Genomic DNA, 18,286 nt, shown 5'->3' with positions numbered 1-18,286 from the left:
TTCAGCTGCGTGTATTAGGAGTTGGCCCGGAGAGATTTGCATTTCGTTTGAGTCGGGCCAAGGAGCCGTGGCTGTGTCCTGTTCTGGCGCTTTCCAATTATTTGGCGGCAAGACCACGCAGAGAAGGACCTTTCTTCATTCATGGCAATGGACAGCCCCTGACCAAGGGACAGTTCTTGGCTGTCTTTGACCCTATCCTGAGGCTTCTTGGGCTTCTTCCCCAACACTTCAGCCTATGTTCTTTTGGGCTGGGGGCTATCATAACTGCAGTGAAGTATAGATTTCCCAAGGAACTGATTCTGCGTTTGGCAAGGTGGCCAAACAGAGGCAATTTATAAATTCCAGAGACTGAAATAACTTTTATTTAGTTTTGCTGCTTGCCCGAAGAAAGCAGTTTTGTAGAAGTATTTTATTGTACTGGCTTTCCTATGTTATACATTTAGTAAGTTGTGTGGCTGATGAACATAGATTTACTTGTGTAATTATGGGATAGGATACAGAGCAGTGTATAGGGGTCATCTCTTTTCTGCATTGTGTCTCTTTCCTCCCCCGTTTTTCCATTTACTGTAGCATTTTTTTCATATTATTTTTACTAGATGGTGGTTTTACCTTCTTTTGCATTTAGTGATTTTAGCTGTGCAACTTTGGGGTTAATAAGCCTTTTTAAATTCGTGGCATGACCTTGTATTATTCTGGAGTGAGACTAAACAAAGTATTCCATAAATTAGTTACTGACACAACACAGTAAAGGTTAGTCAAATTGATTAATTGAAAAAAGGTCAATATTCTCATTCTATCTTAAAAGTCCTTTCAGGCCTAAATCAAAGTAGATGGGGGGAGGGGGCAGGGAAGATGTATTGTCCCTAATAATTGCTTTCAAGGGATTTTCTCCTTTTGTTAAATTTAAATTATGATTATATGCTAAGTGTGTTGTATGGTTTATGTACTACTTGTTTATTGATTTATATGCAGTTTTTTTGAAAATTTGTATATTTTTATTATCTTGGGAAAACAAATAAAGCTTGTTTTTTTGAGAAAAAAGTTTAGTTGGTTTCATTTCTACCACGTGTATTGTATTTTTATCCCACCCCTTCCTCGGAGCAGCACATGACTGTTCTTACTCCATTTTGTCTTTCTTAACGTCACTGTAAGTTGGTTAGGCAGGGCAGTTCTAGAGCAAGCGGCAAGCCCATATCCATCATATGTTATGTGACTGCTAAGACGTGTGTCTTGGTTTGCCCCCATAACATCACATACTATAGCAGTGGCAGGGAAAAAAAGGTGGTTCGAATGCTGCTCGCCTCACCCCGCCCGTCTTTTCTGTGATGTACTGCAAGTTGCAGGACATGCCTAATGTGTCAGTAGTAAATACTTAAAAGTAGCTCTCAGGCAGATCAAATACAAATTTATATCGGCTTTATGCTTAACTGGCCTCCCTCAAAGGCTCGTGGGAATTGTAGTTTAGAATGGTATTGATAATTTTGTACATACTACATAACCCTCAGCCCTATAAACTGCGGATCTTTGAAAAGAAGAAATGCCTGTAGCTATCCGATACGAGCCTTAATAATTCATGCGCACCCCTTCCCTAACTCGGTTTAACAGTTTCATTGAAACCCATTCTCCTAAAGATCCTAAAAGGCACCCGTGCAGAGTTTATGACGTTCTTCTGCAGCTTCCCTGCTTCTTGCTTTACTGCTCTAGCAGAAACGTAACCACTGTGGACTGGCAAGAGTTCTTGTGCGACAGCTTCATTGTGATCGTCCTTCATCTTATCACTCAGGCAGTAACTCAGGTAACCAGTTACGTAAGGGCTCTGCTTGACAGACCAAGAGGGTGCCTGACAACTGTTGCCACTTCTATGCACAGTCGAGGCACCTTTTAACCGCAGCACTTCATTTCCCTGTCCGGGTGCTTTTCTCCTGGATATTTTTCTTCATAAAGCTGTTTGAAAATTCTTTTCACCAAGGACAACATTTTCTCACAATGAAAGCTGGCTTGGGCATCCACACTTGCTGTGCCTACTTGGTTTTCTCCACATGGAAAATTGAGGGTAAGTTTCTAAACAGCCGGCTGTGAGGAGATGAGATCTCTTGGCTAGTGTAGTCCAACTGAAAGAAAGAAAAGAGGTTTAAGCAAAATGGCCAGAGAACCAATGGGAGCTGCAGTTCTGGGAGGTACAGAATATTCTGTGGATCCCAACCTTTTTGTATTAGAGTAGTTGCCATGGCCCCTTGGCTGGGAGACACAAGGATGAAAAGAATTTGCAACACAGAACAACATGCCATCCTTTTAAATGCTCACTATATTTAGCACATCTCCAAACATTTTGTGTGTGTGTGTGTGTGTGTGTGTGTGAGAGAGAGAGAGAGAGAGAGAGATCATGTGCTATATTTTGCATGGGAAATATTTTGATCAGCTCACACTGCTTCACTTCCTCTGATTTGGCCAGCAGTGGAGTTCAGATTCCAATAGCGGGTTAGGAATATAAAACAAATATAAGTGACAAAACACATAAATGGAATAGATGCTTTTTCCTGTTCCCCACCCCAGGTACGCAGGCAGCACAAGGGAAATACGCCCAGATGCTCTTTAGTGAGCTTTTTGAGGACTATTCAAGCGCTCTTCGGCCAGTGGAAGACACAGAGACAGTCCTGAATGTCACCCTTCAGATCACCCTTTCCCAGATTAAAGATATGGTAAGCACACGGACGGGGATTGTCTTGGTGGAAAGGCTCCAGATTTTATTCGCCACGTTAACTACAGACACATTGAGATGCGCTGTCATTTTACAGGATGAAAGAAACCAAATTTTAACAGCATACTTATGGATTCGACAAACTTGGTATGATGCATATCTGAAGTGGGACAAGGATAAATACGACGGTCTGGATTCTATCCGAATTCCCAGCAACCTCGTATGGAGGCCCGACATTGTCCTGTACAACAAGTGAGTGTTGCTGGAAAAGAGTACTTTCAATTGTGCACGCAAGAAATTAGCATGATATTTATGTTTCTCCCCCACCCCAGCCTCTCCTCATACAGAATTTCAAGGCTTTTTTAGACCAGCCTTTTTTTTTAGATGAGAGCCCCACAATACAAGGGCAGCTGTGTGCATGGGACCACACCCCAAATCTTCACATCAATTGCTCAGCAGATTTCCTCCCCCTTCAAACCATCCAGACCTAAACTTATGTTTATATGAACAGTTGCATGACTTGCACAGGCCCCTAAGGGAAAGAGCACTGCCAGAATTCTGTCCATCTGATCTTCCCATCTTGACAACCCTGGACAGAATTTGATGAAATCCCCCACAGAAAAGGTCCAAGGGAGAGACGACAGACAACCAGCCATCTCCAGCAGCAATGGCTGCTGAAGAACTGGATCACCTGGGCACGTTTCCCCCTGAAAACTCTAAAAAAAAAAACCCGATAGCAACAGGCCACATCTCCAACAGCAAACCTGTACCTCCCAGAAACTCTGTAGATTGTGCAAGGCGCAGCCTGGAAATGTCTGCCTTACGGCAAACGCTGTGAGAGCATTTAGACAAAAGAAGTTTCAGTCACCTTTTCACCTCTTTGGTACTATTCAGGGATGTTTCCCCACAAAGCTCTTCTTGTTTCAATTGGGTGTATAAGCGTGAATGAAAACCTACCCTGGCTAGTGTACTCATTCACACTGTAAAATGATTGTGTACTCCTATGTTTCTGATGAAGCTAGATTGGACTCACAAAAGCTTATACTGGAATAAGTTTTGTTAGTTTTTTTGTGCCATTGGACTTACAGTTTACTTTGCTGTGAACATGGCTTACCCATCTAATATTATAAACCTTTTGTTTTCACTTCTGCATGAACAAATGTTAATTATGATATTTTTAAAGTAGATTTATATCCCCCAACTTAGATTTAAATCCTACCTTTCAGCCCAATCGGACCCAGGAAGCTAACAACTAAAAATATTAGACATTGATAAAAACATACATAATTAAAAATGGAGGGTGGGGAGGAGTGATTATTAAGGGAACAAAACAAAAAAGTCTTCACTTGCTGACAGAAGGTGATGGAACATACAAAGCACCAAAAGGCGATGGGTTTAAACTGGAGAAACTGCGTAGGACTGTACTGCTAAGCCTCCAGTGTGAAAACAGCCTGCATCACATTGGATTCTTGTTCACGTGGATGGGAATTCAGAGGCATTTGTGCTGTGGATGAGCTATCTTGCTGATGGAGGCTTTACGTTTGCATTATGAACACCATTGAAGCCAAAATGTTTTGTGTCTCATATACCACCATTTCATCTGTTTGTGTATTTCTTTGTTTTATTTAGGGCCGATGATGATTTTTCTGAGCCTGTGAACACCAACATTGTACTACGGTACGACGGAAAGATCACTTGGGATGCGCCAGCTATAACGAAAAGCTCATGTGTGGTAGACGTCTCTTACTTCCCATTTGACAGCCAGGAGTGCAATCTTACCTTCGGTTCATGGACCTATAATGGTAACCAGGTGGATATATTCAATTTCTTAGATAGCGGTGACCTCTCGGACTTCATTGAAGATGTGGAGTGGGAGATTCATGGCATGCCGGCCATTAAGAACGTGATCACGTATGGCTGCTGCTCAGAGCCTTATCCAGATGTCACGTTCACGCTTATTTTGAAAAGGAAGTCATCCTTCTACATATTTAATCTCCTCCTTCCTTGCCTTTTGATCTCTTTTCTGGCTCCACTGGGATTTTATCTCCCAGCAGACTCTGGAGAAAAAGTCTCTCTTGGAGTTACTGTTCTACTGGCTCTAACCGTGTTCCAGCTGATGGTTGCAGAGAGCATGCCTCCTTCAGAAAATGTGCCCTTGATCGGTAGGTACTCGCCCTTTCGTACTGAGGTTTACAATCAGAAGTTGTGCCATTGAGCACTGGAAGGGTGCTGGGTGATGCCATCTGCCTAAGAAACAAGCCAGCACACTGGTGACAACTGGTCTTAATTCCTCTGCCCAGTCCGGGTATTTGAATTATTTGGAATCCTTAATGCAAGCGTTGAAAGAGAACCAGCAAGGAGGTTGGTGGAGTTTGCTGGAAAAATAACTCCCCAGCCCCCCCCCCCCGATAGCCGCTGGATAGGTTTTCCCATAGGGAATAATGCCCAGATAAATCTGGGATTCTCTAATTTGTCTAAACTGGATCAGAGAATCTTTCCCAGATTTCAGGAATCCTAGATTTTTGGGGGGATCTCTGAAACGGGATCTGGATTTCCTGGACTTTTTTTGCTGCAGACCCCTGTTCAGAGGCAGGAATGGTTTTGGGGACAAACAGGGATTAGCTTTCTTCGTGTTGCTGCACATAGTTACATGCCCAGCCAGACGGCTGGGGAGATCTTTGATCTGATTCCCAGGCAATTCTTAGTCACCGCAGCAGACGGTTAATGGCCGACACTTTTCTTACACATAAAAGAATATATAATTCCACGTCAAAATAAACCTCCTTATTATTATAGGGACGATGATAAGGATCAACATTCAATGGATTTAAAATGTCTGATAATGGCAACTTAATTCAAGGCTACCTTAAAACCTCTGAAGTGCCTATGGAGTTCTGATCATCACTGCTTTATTTATTCAGATATTCCCATTCCACTTTTTTCCCCAAAGGGGAACCAGAGGCACTCACAGCATCCTCCCCCGCCCCCGCCCCTGCTTCATTCTCCCAACAACCGCCCGTAAAAAAAGAGACGACTCTGAGAATGACGATGAGTGATCCACGGCAGAGGGGGAGGGGATTCAGCTCTCTGGGGCCAAGCGGCCGACCCGACCCTTCCTCTACAGCCACACAGCAGCTTCAGGGGACGCTGATGCCCTGGAGAAGTGTATGGAAGCGGCAGCCAAGACGGTGACTGGGGTGGCTTGTCAGGAACTTGTCGCTCCAGTCTTGGCTCATTTTCACTGGCCCCCAGTCTGTTTCTGGGCACAATTCAAGGTGCTGGTGTTGACCTTGAGAACACTCAATGGTTTGGACCAACATATCTGAAGGGCCACCTGCTCCCTTAGGAACCTACCCAACCATGGTAGTTACCATTGGAGGCCAGGTTCCAGTGCCCCCCCCCCCACCCTCCCTTCTAAGACCAGGCAAGTGGCAGCCCTGGAGGGAACCATCCCCATAGTGGCACAAAAACTCTGGAACTCTCGCCTAAGGGAGACTCATCTGCCCCCTTCTGTTGCCAGCTTCTGCCAGTGGGCTTGTGTGCTTTCTCAATGACATCCAAGGTGGATTACAATACTGCAAGTGACTACAATACAATCAATAGCTAGGACATTCACAGAGCAAAATACAGTATTATCAACAGTTAGGGTATTCAATGAAAACAGGTACTATAGGGTATGAGCTGCAAATTTGAAAACTAGCAGAAATCCAAACACTTAGATGAAACTTCTCTGAATTAAAGCATAAGTGATTAACACAGCATTGTTAGCAACAATGAACTATTTGGTAGGAGCGTATTTACATCAGCTGAAAGCACACAATAGTGTAGTCTATAGTCCCTGTCCCTTACCAAGGTATCCCTTAGAGCTATTTCTTATGGCACAGCCCGATAATCTGTGCAGAAGGCCCCCCCCTGCCAATAGAGTGGGTGCTTTCCTAACCTCAGGCAGACCGTTCCATAGGGCGGGGGCTACCACGGGGGAAAGCACCTGTGCTGGCAGCTGTTGATTTTGCCCACCTGCAGGGTGGCATCTGCAGAAGGCCCTGAACAGATGAGCGAAGCTGCCATGGCGGGACACAGGGGGAAAGACGGTTGCGCAGATATGAGGGGCTGAGACCATGAAGGGCCTTGAATAGGCTCATCGTGACTTTGATGTGAGCCTAGTAACTGATGAGAAGCCAATGGAATGACTGCAAAATGGGAACGATATGCATAAAATCATAGAGTCGAAATGGGCCTTGCAGACCACCTAGACCAGCGATGGCGAACCTATGGCACGCGTGCCACAGCTAGCACGCAGAGCCCTCTCTGTGGGCATGCGAGCCAAGTTGCCGGATCATTAGTTCCAGGGCTCATTTGGAGGGGGAATGCCTGGAACGGCGTTCTGAGCAGAGGTCACTTGGGTTTTGGCCCTGCCCACGTGATTCCTTTTCCTCAAGGCTGCCTCCCTGCTGCCCGTCTCTTTAGCAGCAGGAAGCGGAGGCAGCAGTCGGGCTGCTGGGGCTGGCTTTCTAAAGAAGAGTAAGCTGCTTTGATTTAACTTGCTTTACTTTCACTCGTGGCTCTCAGAGCTAATTCAAACTTACAAATGAGCAAACATCAACATGACACAAGCCGTATAAAACAAACATTAAACAAGCTGCATATTTCAACAATTACCTAAATTTAAAATTTATTTAATCAATCATGGAAGCATAATTATACCATCTTAAACACATAATTAATCAACGTATGTACTTTAAAATATTTCCAAACAGCTAGTAAAATTGTATCTAGCTAAAATTTAAATAATATAAATTGCATAAAATTCAAGTTACCTTATATTATATTGTACCAAAACTTATCTAGGGTTCATATTTAACCAGGATTTCCTCCTATTAATGACTATCCAACCAAATTTTGCCACTTTAAGAGTCATTTCCCTATTTCTGTCAGCTAACATTATTATAAGATAGTTTCTATCTTTCCCCAGCAGACTGTTAATTATAGGTTTAATATATATTTCCCTAAGAACACATGCCGTAAGAACTCAACACGCCCATTTTTGCATGAGCATAAACATTTTTCATAAGCTATCCTATAACAATTCAGTAAGCAGGTTTCCAACGACTCACCTTGATTCCCCTGCGCAGGCACGGTACTGCGCCCCTAGTGGGGATAAGAGGAGAGTCGCTCCCCTCCTGCAGCACCTGATCCCATGCCAATGGGCTGGAAGGGGCTGCTGATGGGCCGGAAGGGGCTGCTGCCGCGTGTAGAAGCCCATCAGGGGACTTGGCTCCACCTCCCCCCGCCCTCACCACCTGCAGCAGCCCACTCTGACCCCAATGGGGCCTGAACGGGCTGCTGTCGGGTGCAAAAGTTGGGCACCAGGCGCATCCCCCTCAAGCCTCCATCCCTAGTGCTTGGAGACAGGCGGGCACACCTGCAGCCCTTCGCGGATTGTGGCTGTGAAGGGCTGAGAGGCCTACCTGCCAAGCCTCCAGCCCCAAGCCTGGAGACGGGCGGGCGCTGCAGCCCTTCGCGGCTGGGATCGTGGCTGATAAGGGCTGGGAGGCCTACCTGCCAAGTCTCCAGTCCCAAGCCTGGAGACGGGCGGGCGCTGCAGCCCTTTGTGGCTGTGATCATGGCTGTGAAGGGCTAGAAGGCACGCCTGCCAAGCCTCCAGCCTGGTGGTGCGCCTGCAGCCCTTTGCAGCCACAAAGAACTGGGAGGCATGCCTGCCCGCCTGCCAAGCCTCCAGCCCCTGAGCATGCCCTCCTCCCCCTGCCCTGCCCTCCTTCCCCAAAGCAGATTAGGGCGCTTGGGAGGAGACAATGCCCGGCCAGGCCACCCTGCCCTCCCCCCTCTGCCCCATCCCAGGGTGTTGAGGAGGGGGCAATACCCAGCCCCACCAGCCTGCCCTCCTTCCCCCGCCCCAGATCAGGGCACTGGGAAGGGGGCAATGCTTGGCCCCATTGTCCTGCCCTCCTCCCCCCAACCCAGATTGGGGCGCTGGGGAGGGGGCAGTGCCCAGCCAGACCGCCCTGCCCTCCTCCCTCTGCCCCATATCAAGGTATTGGGGAGGGGTCAATAGCCGGCCCAGCCCCCCTGCTCTTTCTAGAGCCCGTTGTATTTTTTGCCACAGCGGGCTTTGTTGCTAGTCTCTAGGCTGTTTATATGGGGCATCAGAGAAACCTTATTCATAATACATCTCTCGAGTAAATAATTTTAAACTAGTCAGGTCATGTTGCCTTTCCACATCTAAGATGCTTCGTTTAATTAAAACCTTAGCCTGGGTCCTATTCATGATCAATAAGTGTTGTTGGGAAAAACCACAGTAGCCTAATTTACTCTGCAGCAGTTTCAACCAAGGAGGGGCAAAGTTAGCAATCAGATATGCAAGCGCAGCTACAGTAGAAGCTAATTTTAACCAATATAATATAACTGCAATCCATAATCTAGCTGCTACCATTACCGTTCCAACTTCCAGTCTTATAGCTATATTTGACACATTCATTGGTGTTGGAAGTACTGCTCTTAGGAATTTGGACTGTTATCTTCAAAGGTGTTTGCTACTTCTCCCAGTTTGGTGTCATCTGCAGATTTAATGAGTAATCCCTTCACAACCTTGTCCAGATCATTTATAAAAATATTGAAGAGCACCGGGCCCAGAACCGATAACTTCTGGATACCTTTACAGGATTTCTCTCCAGTGTGAATCTCTTGATGGGATACTAGCACAGATGGTCTTCCTATAATCTAGGCATGTAGAGGGTTTCTATCCTGTGTTGGTTCTTTTATGGTAAGTAAGGCCTGGATGGGTACTGAAGCTCTTTCCACATCCTCAGCAATTGATACAGAGTCTCCTGTGTGTGGATTCTTTAATGGAAAGTGAGGCTTGAGTGGTTACTAAAGCTCTTCCCACACTGATGTTTTCTTCCCTGTGTGGTTCTTTGATGGGAAGTAAGGCCTGAGCCATCTCTGAAACTCTTTCCACATTCTGAGCATTTATATGGTTCCCCCCTTGATAGATTCCATACTGGCATGTAAGGTTTCAGCTCCAGCTAAAGCTCTTTCTTCACTCTGTGCAATTATACAGCGATGTGGAATTAGGTGGTACTTCCTTTTAAGGCCTTTTCCATAAAAGGTTTCTGCTAAGCCAGAAGCAATTCCTACACTCTGATCCTTTCACCTGATTTTCGTGACTATGAATTCTCTGATGTGAGTCAAGGTTTCATTACCTAGTTAAAGCTTTGTCACACTGAATGAAAGTAGTTGTTTCCTTTGTGACTTGCTTCTTGGATGGGAGCTTCATGGAAATGGCCCTCTTCAGAAGCCGTGGATTTCTTCCTCCCCTTTGATACTGCTTCAGGTTCCCTCTTCTGCTCTTCTCCCCTTCTGTTCTCTTGCACTTCTGCTCAACAGAAAGTGGGTGAAGACTTTGTTTCATTTGATGTTCCTTCCTGCTCGGTGTTTTAGTTGTTCTGTGTTTCATATGAACCCTTGTTTTAGTAGTTTTAACGATGTTTTTCTGGTGACATTATTATGTATGTTGTAATTTGATAGCCATCTTGGTGGTCCTTATTGAGGGCAGAAAAGCGGGATATAAATTTTGTAAAATATATAAAAGACCCTGGGCCACAATTTGGCTCAGTACTGTAGTGTGGGGGGAGGAGGGGCTCCTGTCTCCCACACCACAATCCTGGGGCCCCCAACAGACTTTAAATAAGACTTTTAAGTACCCTGCAACTGCACAGCAGTTAAATAACGCATTGTGTAATTCTGCTCCCACTCTTGACACTGTAACCGCTACGCCATGGGGGCTCTCAAACCCTTCGCAAGGTCAATTACTGCTTATTAATCTTCTGATGCGGTTGTTCTTGTCATTTTTTTTAACATCCTAGGTAAATATTACATAGCTACGATGACGATGATCACAGCCTCCACAGCACTGACCATCATCATAATGAACATACACTACTGCGGCTCAGGAGCCAAACCCGTCCCTCAGTGGGCAAGAGTGGTGATTCTGGACTACATGTCGAAGATCTTTTTCGTTTACGATGTGGGTGAAAACTGTACAAGTTTGCAACGAGCAGAAGATCAAGACCCAAAGCTGAATACATATCCAAGAGAGGAAGACAAACATGAAGGGGGAAGGAGACCAGTTGTGAAGATGAAAAACAATGGCCGTGACCTCAGAAAGGAACCACCAGGGGGCACGGACGACGGGGGCAGAGTTCCATGTGGGAACCCAAGGGACGTGGTCAGCTGCTGCTCGTGTTACAACGTACTCATTAAGAATATTGAATACATTGCAGACTGCGTAAGGCGCCACAAAGCCAATCATGCAAAAGGAGTGGAGTGGAAAAAAGTAGCCAAGGTGATGGACAGGTTCTTCATGTGGGTATTTTTCATGATGGTCTTTTTCATGAGCGTTCTGATCATCGGCAAAGCCCTCTAGACGGAGACCGAAAGCAGGGCTGCGGCTGCATTCCCCGTCCCTCGGGCACTCCCCTCGTGTTGTACCAGGCCCCTAAACTTGGTGAAAAAGCTGAACCGTTTCCTCCCCACTCTTCTCCACTAGGTAGGATGTGTATATTCAGGGTTTAAGTCTGCAATCTTAAGTCGGCTTGATTTGGGAAGCAAACGCAGCAGTGAGCTTCCCTCCAAGCTAGTGAGTGCAAGACTGAGTTGATCTGCCTGGATGGCGCTCTGTAAACAGCCAAAGTATTCTGAAAAAAGAAAATGTTGAAATTGAACATCTCTAAGAAAAACTAGCTGTTTAATGGCTAGAATGTTGAGCTGGGATGGGGGCTCAGGGACAACCCCCCACTTTGTTGCCTTGGGCAAGTAACCATCTCAGCCTACTCTACCCCACAGGGTTGTTGTGAAGATAAAATGGGATGACTCCATCCATTTCCATCCTGAGTTCCTTGCAGAACAGAAAACGTTGTACTTTAAGACCCACCAGATGAAAGGCCATCAAACACTGCTTAGCTGAGAATTGTGTATGCAAGTCTGTTGATACCTGGAATTAACACATGACCGACAAAGCACATTTACGGGCCGTGACGATATTTTATTCATTTATGTTATTTATAGTCCACCTTTCTCACTGAGACTCGAGACGAATTACACAGCATGAGTCAGTACAGTCAATATCAAAGATGTTTAAAAAACATGTAATGGGTACATGCAGGCAAATTTGCAAAGATTTAAAAACCAGCAGAAATCCAATACAGAGCCGAAGAAATGCTGAAACAGAGCATAAGCCACTCTGGGACTGATATATTAAACAACATAAGATCATACTTATAGCAATAGTAGTGAAGTCTGTGGTTCCTCCTTCTCCTTTTACTGAAGGATGTTTTGAGACCACTTCCTTACAGAACAGCCCTCCTATCTGAGCAAAAAGCCCTCCTGAATAATTCAGTTTTGCATAGTTTGCAGAAAGCCAGGAGAGGGGGAGCCTTCCTGACCTCCTCAGGCAGGCCATTCCATAAAGTGGGGGCCACCGCAGAGAATGCCCGTGTACGGGCAGCTGTTGATTTTGCCCATGTTCATGGTGGCAGTTGCAGAAGGCCCTGTTCAGATAAGTGCAGCTGCCATGGTGGAACATGGGGAGAGAGGCGGTCCTATAGATGAGATGGACCAAGGCTGTGAAGAACTTTGTAGGTGACAGCCCATACCTTGAACCTGGGTTGGCAACTGATAGGTAGTAGAACCTTTTAAACAATTCTTACATAAAATTTGCAAATCCTGGCACTGAAAGGGGACTCTGTGAATGGAGTACAAAGCTGGAATTAAATATATATCAAGCTGTGTCAGTAAGAATTTCCAGATTGTGCCCATTCATTCTGCTGTTCTTTAGCCCAGTTCATACTTAGCCATGCCTATCCCAAATGCCAGTTTGGTGTAGTGGTTAAGAGCGTGGGACTCTAATCTGGAGAGCTGGGTTTGATCCCCCACGCTTCCACCTGAAGCCAGCTGGGTGACCTTGGGGCAGTCACAGCTTCTCAGAGCTCTCTCAGCCCCACCCACCTCACAGGGTGTTTTGTTGTGTGACATACTTTTCAAACCGCTCTGAGTGGGTGTTAAGTCATCCTGAAGGGCGATATATAAATCAAATGTTGTTATTATTCATCTTGACATCTCATAGCCATAAAAGGATATATCAGTCTCTTGGATAAAATCTGCCCTCCTTGATATTTGTCTGCACAGCTAATTTCTCTGAGGGAAACCCACCACCTCTTTCCCCAGAAACAAAGCCCTGGAAAGATATATAAGAATAATGAAAGAACTCTGGGCTTCCTCTCAAGGCCCAGCTTCAAAGCAGCCTGGCAATTCGGGGCTCCTGCTTAGCTCATCTCCCCCCCCTGCCCCCCCACATCTTTTCCTCTGTTGTTCTTTGCTCCTTTTTTCCTTCCATCTCTATTTCTCCTCTCCGCTCCTTACAACACAACAATGCACTTGTACAGCTCAACACAGGTTGTTTTTTTAGTGTGTGTGTGTGTGGGGGGGGGGGACCAGCTGACATTTTAAATCATACTATGTAAATCCTTCTAGGTTATTAACATATATTTTCTCTGTGTGTGACTGCAAGCTTTTACATTGTGCACCTCATCTGTTCCAAAGCAAAAGCCAAAGCAATACAATTTATTAAGCCCAACTAAAATAATAAAGCATATTTTGCAAGCTTTCCAGTTCTCCAGGGGGCAATTTGGTACCAGCTTCAGTGGACACACCCTTTGTCCATTGAAGTCAGCGGACTCTTAGGAATCCCACAGGGCCAGGGTGGATAAAAATTGTTTAAAAAAAAAATTGGATTTTTAAAATTTAAATTATTTTGTTTGATAAAATGCTTTTTGAGGAAGAATCTACCTAAAGATAGTTTTCTGTTTAAGATACATTATAACCCAAAGGTTTTTCATCATGAAATAAGTATTAATTTTTAATTACATAGTATGAGACTGTGTATTCATGCAAAGTTTAAAATTTTTGTAAATGAATTCCATTAATTCATTCATCAGGGGCCCAATGTCATGCTCTCCCAGAGGTTTTTGTAAGATTATTTTGGGTAGTTTTTCTGTCTTGAAGATAACGTCACAGATGGTATCTTAACAGCAAAAATGTTTTAAAATAAACATAGAACTGAGAAAGAGACCTCAGCCCTATTGTTCCTCTGCAAATCTATGTATACAGAGTTAAACCCTTTACCTCTTAAGTGCTACGTTTCAAGAATTTCAATGAATAGAAGATTGTTTGGGGTGGCACAGATCTGGGTAAGAGATGTTAAGTGAGAAGAGGGAGGGGCAAGTACAACAAATGAAAGTGAAACTTTTTGAGCAGAATACTCCAGAAATCTTGTAGTCCCTTAGCTATAATATCCAGTCTTTCACATTTGGTAAGAAAAATGATAGTCTGTACCTGTGCAAGTTATTTTTTAAGACTGATGGATTTCCACCCAGGTGGCTGAATGTGGTGCCTTCCATGAAGATACTTTCAGGTGGGTAGCCGTGTTGGTCTGTAGTAAAAGAACAAGATTTGGGTCCAGTAGCACCTTAAAGACCAACTAGATTTACCGTGCTCTCCTAAGGGTTACACCTGTCTAAAATCATTGATTTCAATGGGCTTAGACGGGAGTGGCTCTTCTTAGAATTGCCGCGCTTTTTTGCTACAGGAAAGCATGGCTACCCATCTGAAACTAACTCTCCAAGTCTTGATATCTCTGCTGCAAGGTGTAGCCTGAGATTAATTCTCTCCCTTGAAGAACAAACCTACAATCACAGCAGACTATAAATGAGACCCAGTTTGGGAGTATTTTTATTTAACCATGTTTGTTAACAAATAAGGATGTTTAAAGCAAATACAAGAATATATATGCTAAATGTTGTTGTTAAATAAAATAATTTAAGCGGTTATTGTTAATAATTATTTTTCTCCTTCCAATAAATTACAGCAGAAAACTTGTCCAAATATGAAGGATTAACCTTTTAAACAGGAGATAGTTCACCCCGCAATGACTTCACAGTTATCTGTTTCAAAAGGTAAATAACTAAACAATTGTTAGTTTTCTGATATAACTGTAAAAGTCACCTGAGAAATTGTTATAAAAATGAAGCTTTCATCTGGGTTGCAAATATCAAGGTTATAACAAGCAAGAATGAGACTTTGAGTGATTCCGCACACGTTGGATGATGCACTTCCAGTCCTCTTTATAGATCATTTGAAACAGATTTTTTCGTGTGCGGAAGAAAAAATCCACTTCAAACGATTGATAAAGTGCATTGAAAGTGCATTATCCAATGTGTGCGGAATCAGCCCATATGTAGAAAATCATGATATAAATTGAGTGTTACTGACTAGTGATTTAAATCGTGATTTAAATAAATTTAATTTAAATCAAATCCACCTGCACAGAGAGTATGCTGACCCAGAGGCCTGGACAAATCTAGCCCCTTTCCCCTCCATTTTCTTCCACTTAACATCCAGCCTGATAAAGAGTCCTGGAGATCTTGAGAGCTTGCACACAATGTGTTACTTTGGTTGGTCTTAGTAAAAGGTATTGTAGAGAGATTATTTTTGAATTTTACGACAGCCCCACATGGCTACGTATTTTCTTATGTCCAGTTTACATTACGAAACCTCTCCCCTGCGTAATCTGCCTGGACAAAATGGGGACCTTAATGCCTGCTGTGATGGACTCAGCTTCAAATGCCGGGATGGCCGGGCAGTAAAGAGGGGAGGGTGATTGACATGCTGCCTCCCCACCCCCTCTTTGTGGCCAGCCTGAAATGGCAGTTGGGGATGGAATGTGGAGGGGCCGACGGTTGGAGGGAACTGTCAACTGAGGGGAGTTGGCGCCTGGCTTCTGACCAGAGAGGGTCAGCCAGAGAGGCCTCTGTGTGAGGAAGGAAGGGGAAGGTGTACCCTTTAAGGAGAAATCATGACATTCACGAGGCACTTGTAGTCCTTGGACTAAAGTGGGACAGACAGACCACTAACTTCTGTGTAGGCACAAGAGATCTGGGAAATGTAGTGGGCCAAGGAAGTGGGCAGAAAGGAGTCTCCCCTTCAGCACAAGGAACAGGGTTATAGCCAGGGCTTTTTTTCAGCAGGAACGCGGGGGAACGGAGTTCCGGAACCTCTTGAAAATGGTTGCATGGCCGGTGGCCCCGCCCCCTGATCTCCAGACAGAGGGGAGTTGAGATTGACCTCCACACCGCTCAGTGGCGCGGAGGGCAATCTGAAGTCCCCTCTGCCTGGAGATCAGGGGGCGGGGCCACCGGCCATGTGACCATTTTCTCCGAGGGCAGCCCACTGAGTTCCACCACCTCTTTCCCCAGAAAAAAAAGCCCTGGTTATAGCTGGGGTATAATTGTAACGCCTGCCCAGTATCTTGAAAGGGTTTGACTCAGTGAAGTACCCTAAGGTCTGCAGAGAAGGGGAAGTCGTGCCGTGTGTGTGTGAAAATAGGAGCACCTAACTTATGAAGGAGTGCCAACCTCAGAGCTTCCTGTAACAACTTTTAAGTCTGATACCAGCAACATCTCTCATACAAGCCAGCAACTTAAGAATCATACCAAATGTTTTGTGCCTCACACCAGTGAAGTGTTCAGTTCATAAACCTCTTCATTACTTCCGTTTTAAACACCTGCCTACATGCCTTCTTATTTTACCTACTTGTAAATAAACCTCCTGTTTCTTTTTTAATGTCCACAAGCCTTGTGTGCCAGTTTCTGTTTAAGGGAAGTGCAAACCCCTGATCTTTCCCCTGCTTGGACTTGGCTGGGTAACCATACCACGTATATGTTCCCAAAGGGTGGGACAAGAAAGAAAGTTGGAGCTAAATCTCAACCACGCTACCAAAGGCTTCCCAGCCCAGTATTCAGCTTCATAGGCTTAGAGAGGAGAAGTTTTACCTCAGGGTAGAGGAAGGTCAGCCCAAGCCTGAGTATGACGAGGGTTTGTGACACCTGCGTATCGTAGCATGGCATCAGCTAGACTCAGCTGTCACTGGGCTACACTACAAAAAGTGAAACTGTGACCAAAGTTAAAAACTGATCCCATTAAGCATATCTCGGACCGTCTGCTAACTGAATTACCTTTTGTCATTTTAGAAACCTTGACATCTTAGGCACGCAAATGTAAGGTGGCACTGAAAAGGGAGCCAGGTCAAGAGGGCACATGATAAAACTCAGTTTCATAATGGTTGCAGCTAATGGGGCGCGCTCAGGTGAGACCGTAATTTAAGATGCTGGACTTCAAAGCAACCCCTCATTCCTCCCCACACCTCTCCCTCTGCAAAAAAACTCATTGGTGGAAGATGATCTAGAAGCCCATGTAAATAAATGATGCATAGAATTCTTAATGACAGGTTTTGCCTTTTGTGCAGAATAATTCAAGATGTAACCGTATCAGGATCCTTATATGTAATACATCCCTCAGAGGATTAGGGTCTAATGTTAAAAAGAGCAGATAGACAAAGCCCACATTTAATGCGAGGTTATCATTTACAAGGGGTCAAAAATGTCATCCTCACTCACCCACAAAGGGATATTATTATTATTATTACTTATTTACTTTATTTACACCCCACCTTTCTCCCCAACGAGGACCCAAGGTGGCCTACATAGTTCTGCTCACTTCCATTTTATCCTCACAACAGCCCTGTGAGGGAGTTTAGGCTGAGAGTGTGTGGCTGGCAGCAAGCTTCCATTGCAGACGGGGGATTCAAACCTGGTCCTCCCAGTTTCTCGTCTGACACTCTAACCACTACGCTATACTTGCTCTGACCCTTGCGGAAAGCATGTGGAAGGACACACAGATAAAGGGTGGGGAAAGTATTTCTCCCACACTTCGTTCGTGAATACAGTTCAGCATGTATGTCTTAGTCTGCAAATATTGTTTATAGTATGCTTGCCCAACCCCCAACCCCCAGGCCCAAAAGTGCAGGAAAGGTCTTGAGAAGTTTACTAAGCTGGTTGCCTGTAAACAGTATTTACTCAGGTTAACCATATGAGAGACGTTCTATAAATGTGGGTTAAAGGATGTTACAGGAAAAATATAAATGAAGTTCTCTTGACTATGCAGGTGTATTATAGAATTAAAACCGGCACTACCAGAAGAGACCACCCAGCTAAACCAGTACAAACACAAACACTGCTCAGTTTAGAATTACAACATTGAAGAAAGATGGCCTCACCTCCTTCAAAGGTCACCTCCTCCTCCTCCGTGGACAGCGTGAAAACAGACTTTGAATTCTAAAGACTGGGGGAAAGGAGCAGGGTTTTACAACACCTTCACGGTGTGCTTTATGGCGGCTTTACAGCACTTTTGCAGCACTGTCAGTCCATTAGAAACTCGGCTAATTAGGCACATGTGCAGTTATTTGAGCTTGGCTGGTCTCGCAGCAGAATCTTATATACTAATAGCCAAGACCCCCTCCCCCACCCTACTCCCCCACCCTGCAGATACTTAAATCTGCAGTTTGGAGCCACTTGGGAACAACACAGATGTTTCAGCAACCTTAGGAGATTCCTCAGGGTTGCACAAAAACACAGATAAAAATAATTTGGGGATTAACCCCCCCACCCCCGAACACAT

The 18,286-nt window shown here is 44.8% G+C and overlaps 1 protein-coding gene across 1 annotated transcript; it reads left to right on the top strand.

Moving 5' to 3' along the window:
* Positions 1-1,970: 1,970 nt before the first annotated feature.
* Positions 1,971-11,172, top strand: CHRNA9 (cholinergic receptor nicotinic alpha 9 subunit). Its single transcript, XM_054990350.1, has 5 exons — positions 1,971-2,053; positions 2,554-2,699; positions 2,796-2,950; positions 4,328-4,860; positions 10,582-11,172. The coding sequence occupies exons 1-5, from the start codon at positions 1,987-1,989 to the stop codon at positions 11,139-11,141; spliced, it is 1,461 nt and encodes a 486-aa protein (XP_054846325.1). The 5' UTR covers positions 1,971-1,986; the 3' UTR covers positions 11,142-11,172.
* Positions 11,173-18,286: the final 7,114 nt, after the last annotated feature.

The sequence above is a fragment of the Eublepharis macularius genome, chromosome 10 (assembly GCF_028583425.1).
Source record: "Eublepharis macularius isolate TG4126 chromosome 10, MPM_Emac_v1.0, whole genome shotgun sequence".
Classification (NCBI taxonomy): Eukaryota; Metazoa; Chordata; class Lepidosauria; order Squamata; family Eublepharidae; genus Eublepharis; species Eublepharis macularius.
Note: the sequence above shows the minus strand (reverse complement) of the source record. Positions and strands in the feature narration are given on the sequence as shown.

Coding starts and splice junctions, on each gene's coding strand:
- CHRNA9 (XM_054990350.1), top strand. CDS start 1,987: ATGAAAGCTGGCTTGGGCATCCACACTTGCTGTGCCTACTTGGTTTTC. Junction 2,951..4,327: donor GACATTGTCCTGTACAACAA/GTGAGTGTTGCT, acceptor TGTTTTATTTAG/GGCCGATGATGATTTTTCTG. Junction 4,861..10,581: donor AGAAAATGTGCCCTTGATCG/GTAGGTACTCGC, acceptor TTAACATCCTAG/GTAAATATTACATAGCTACG.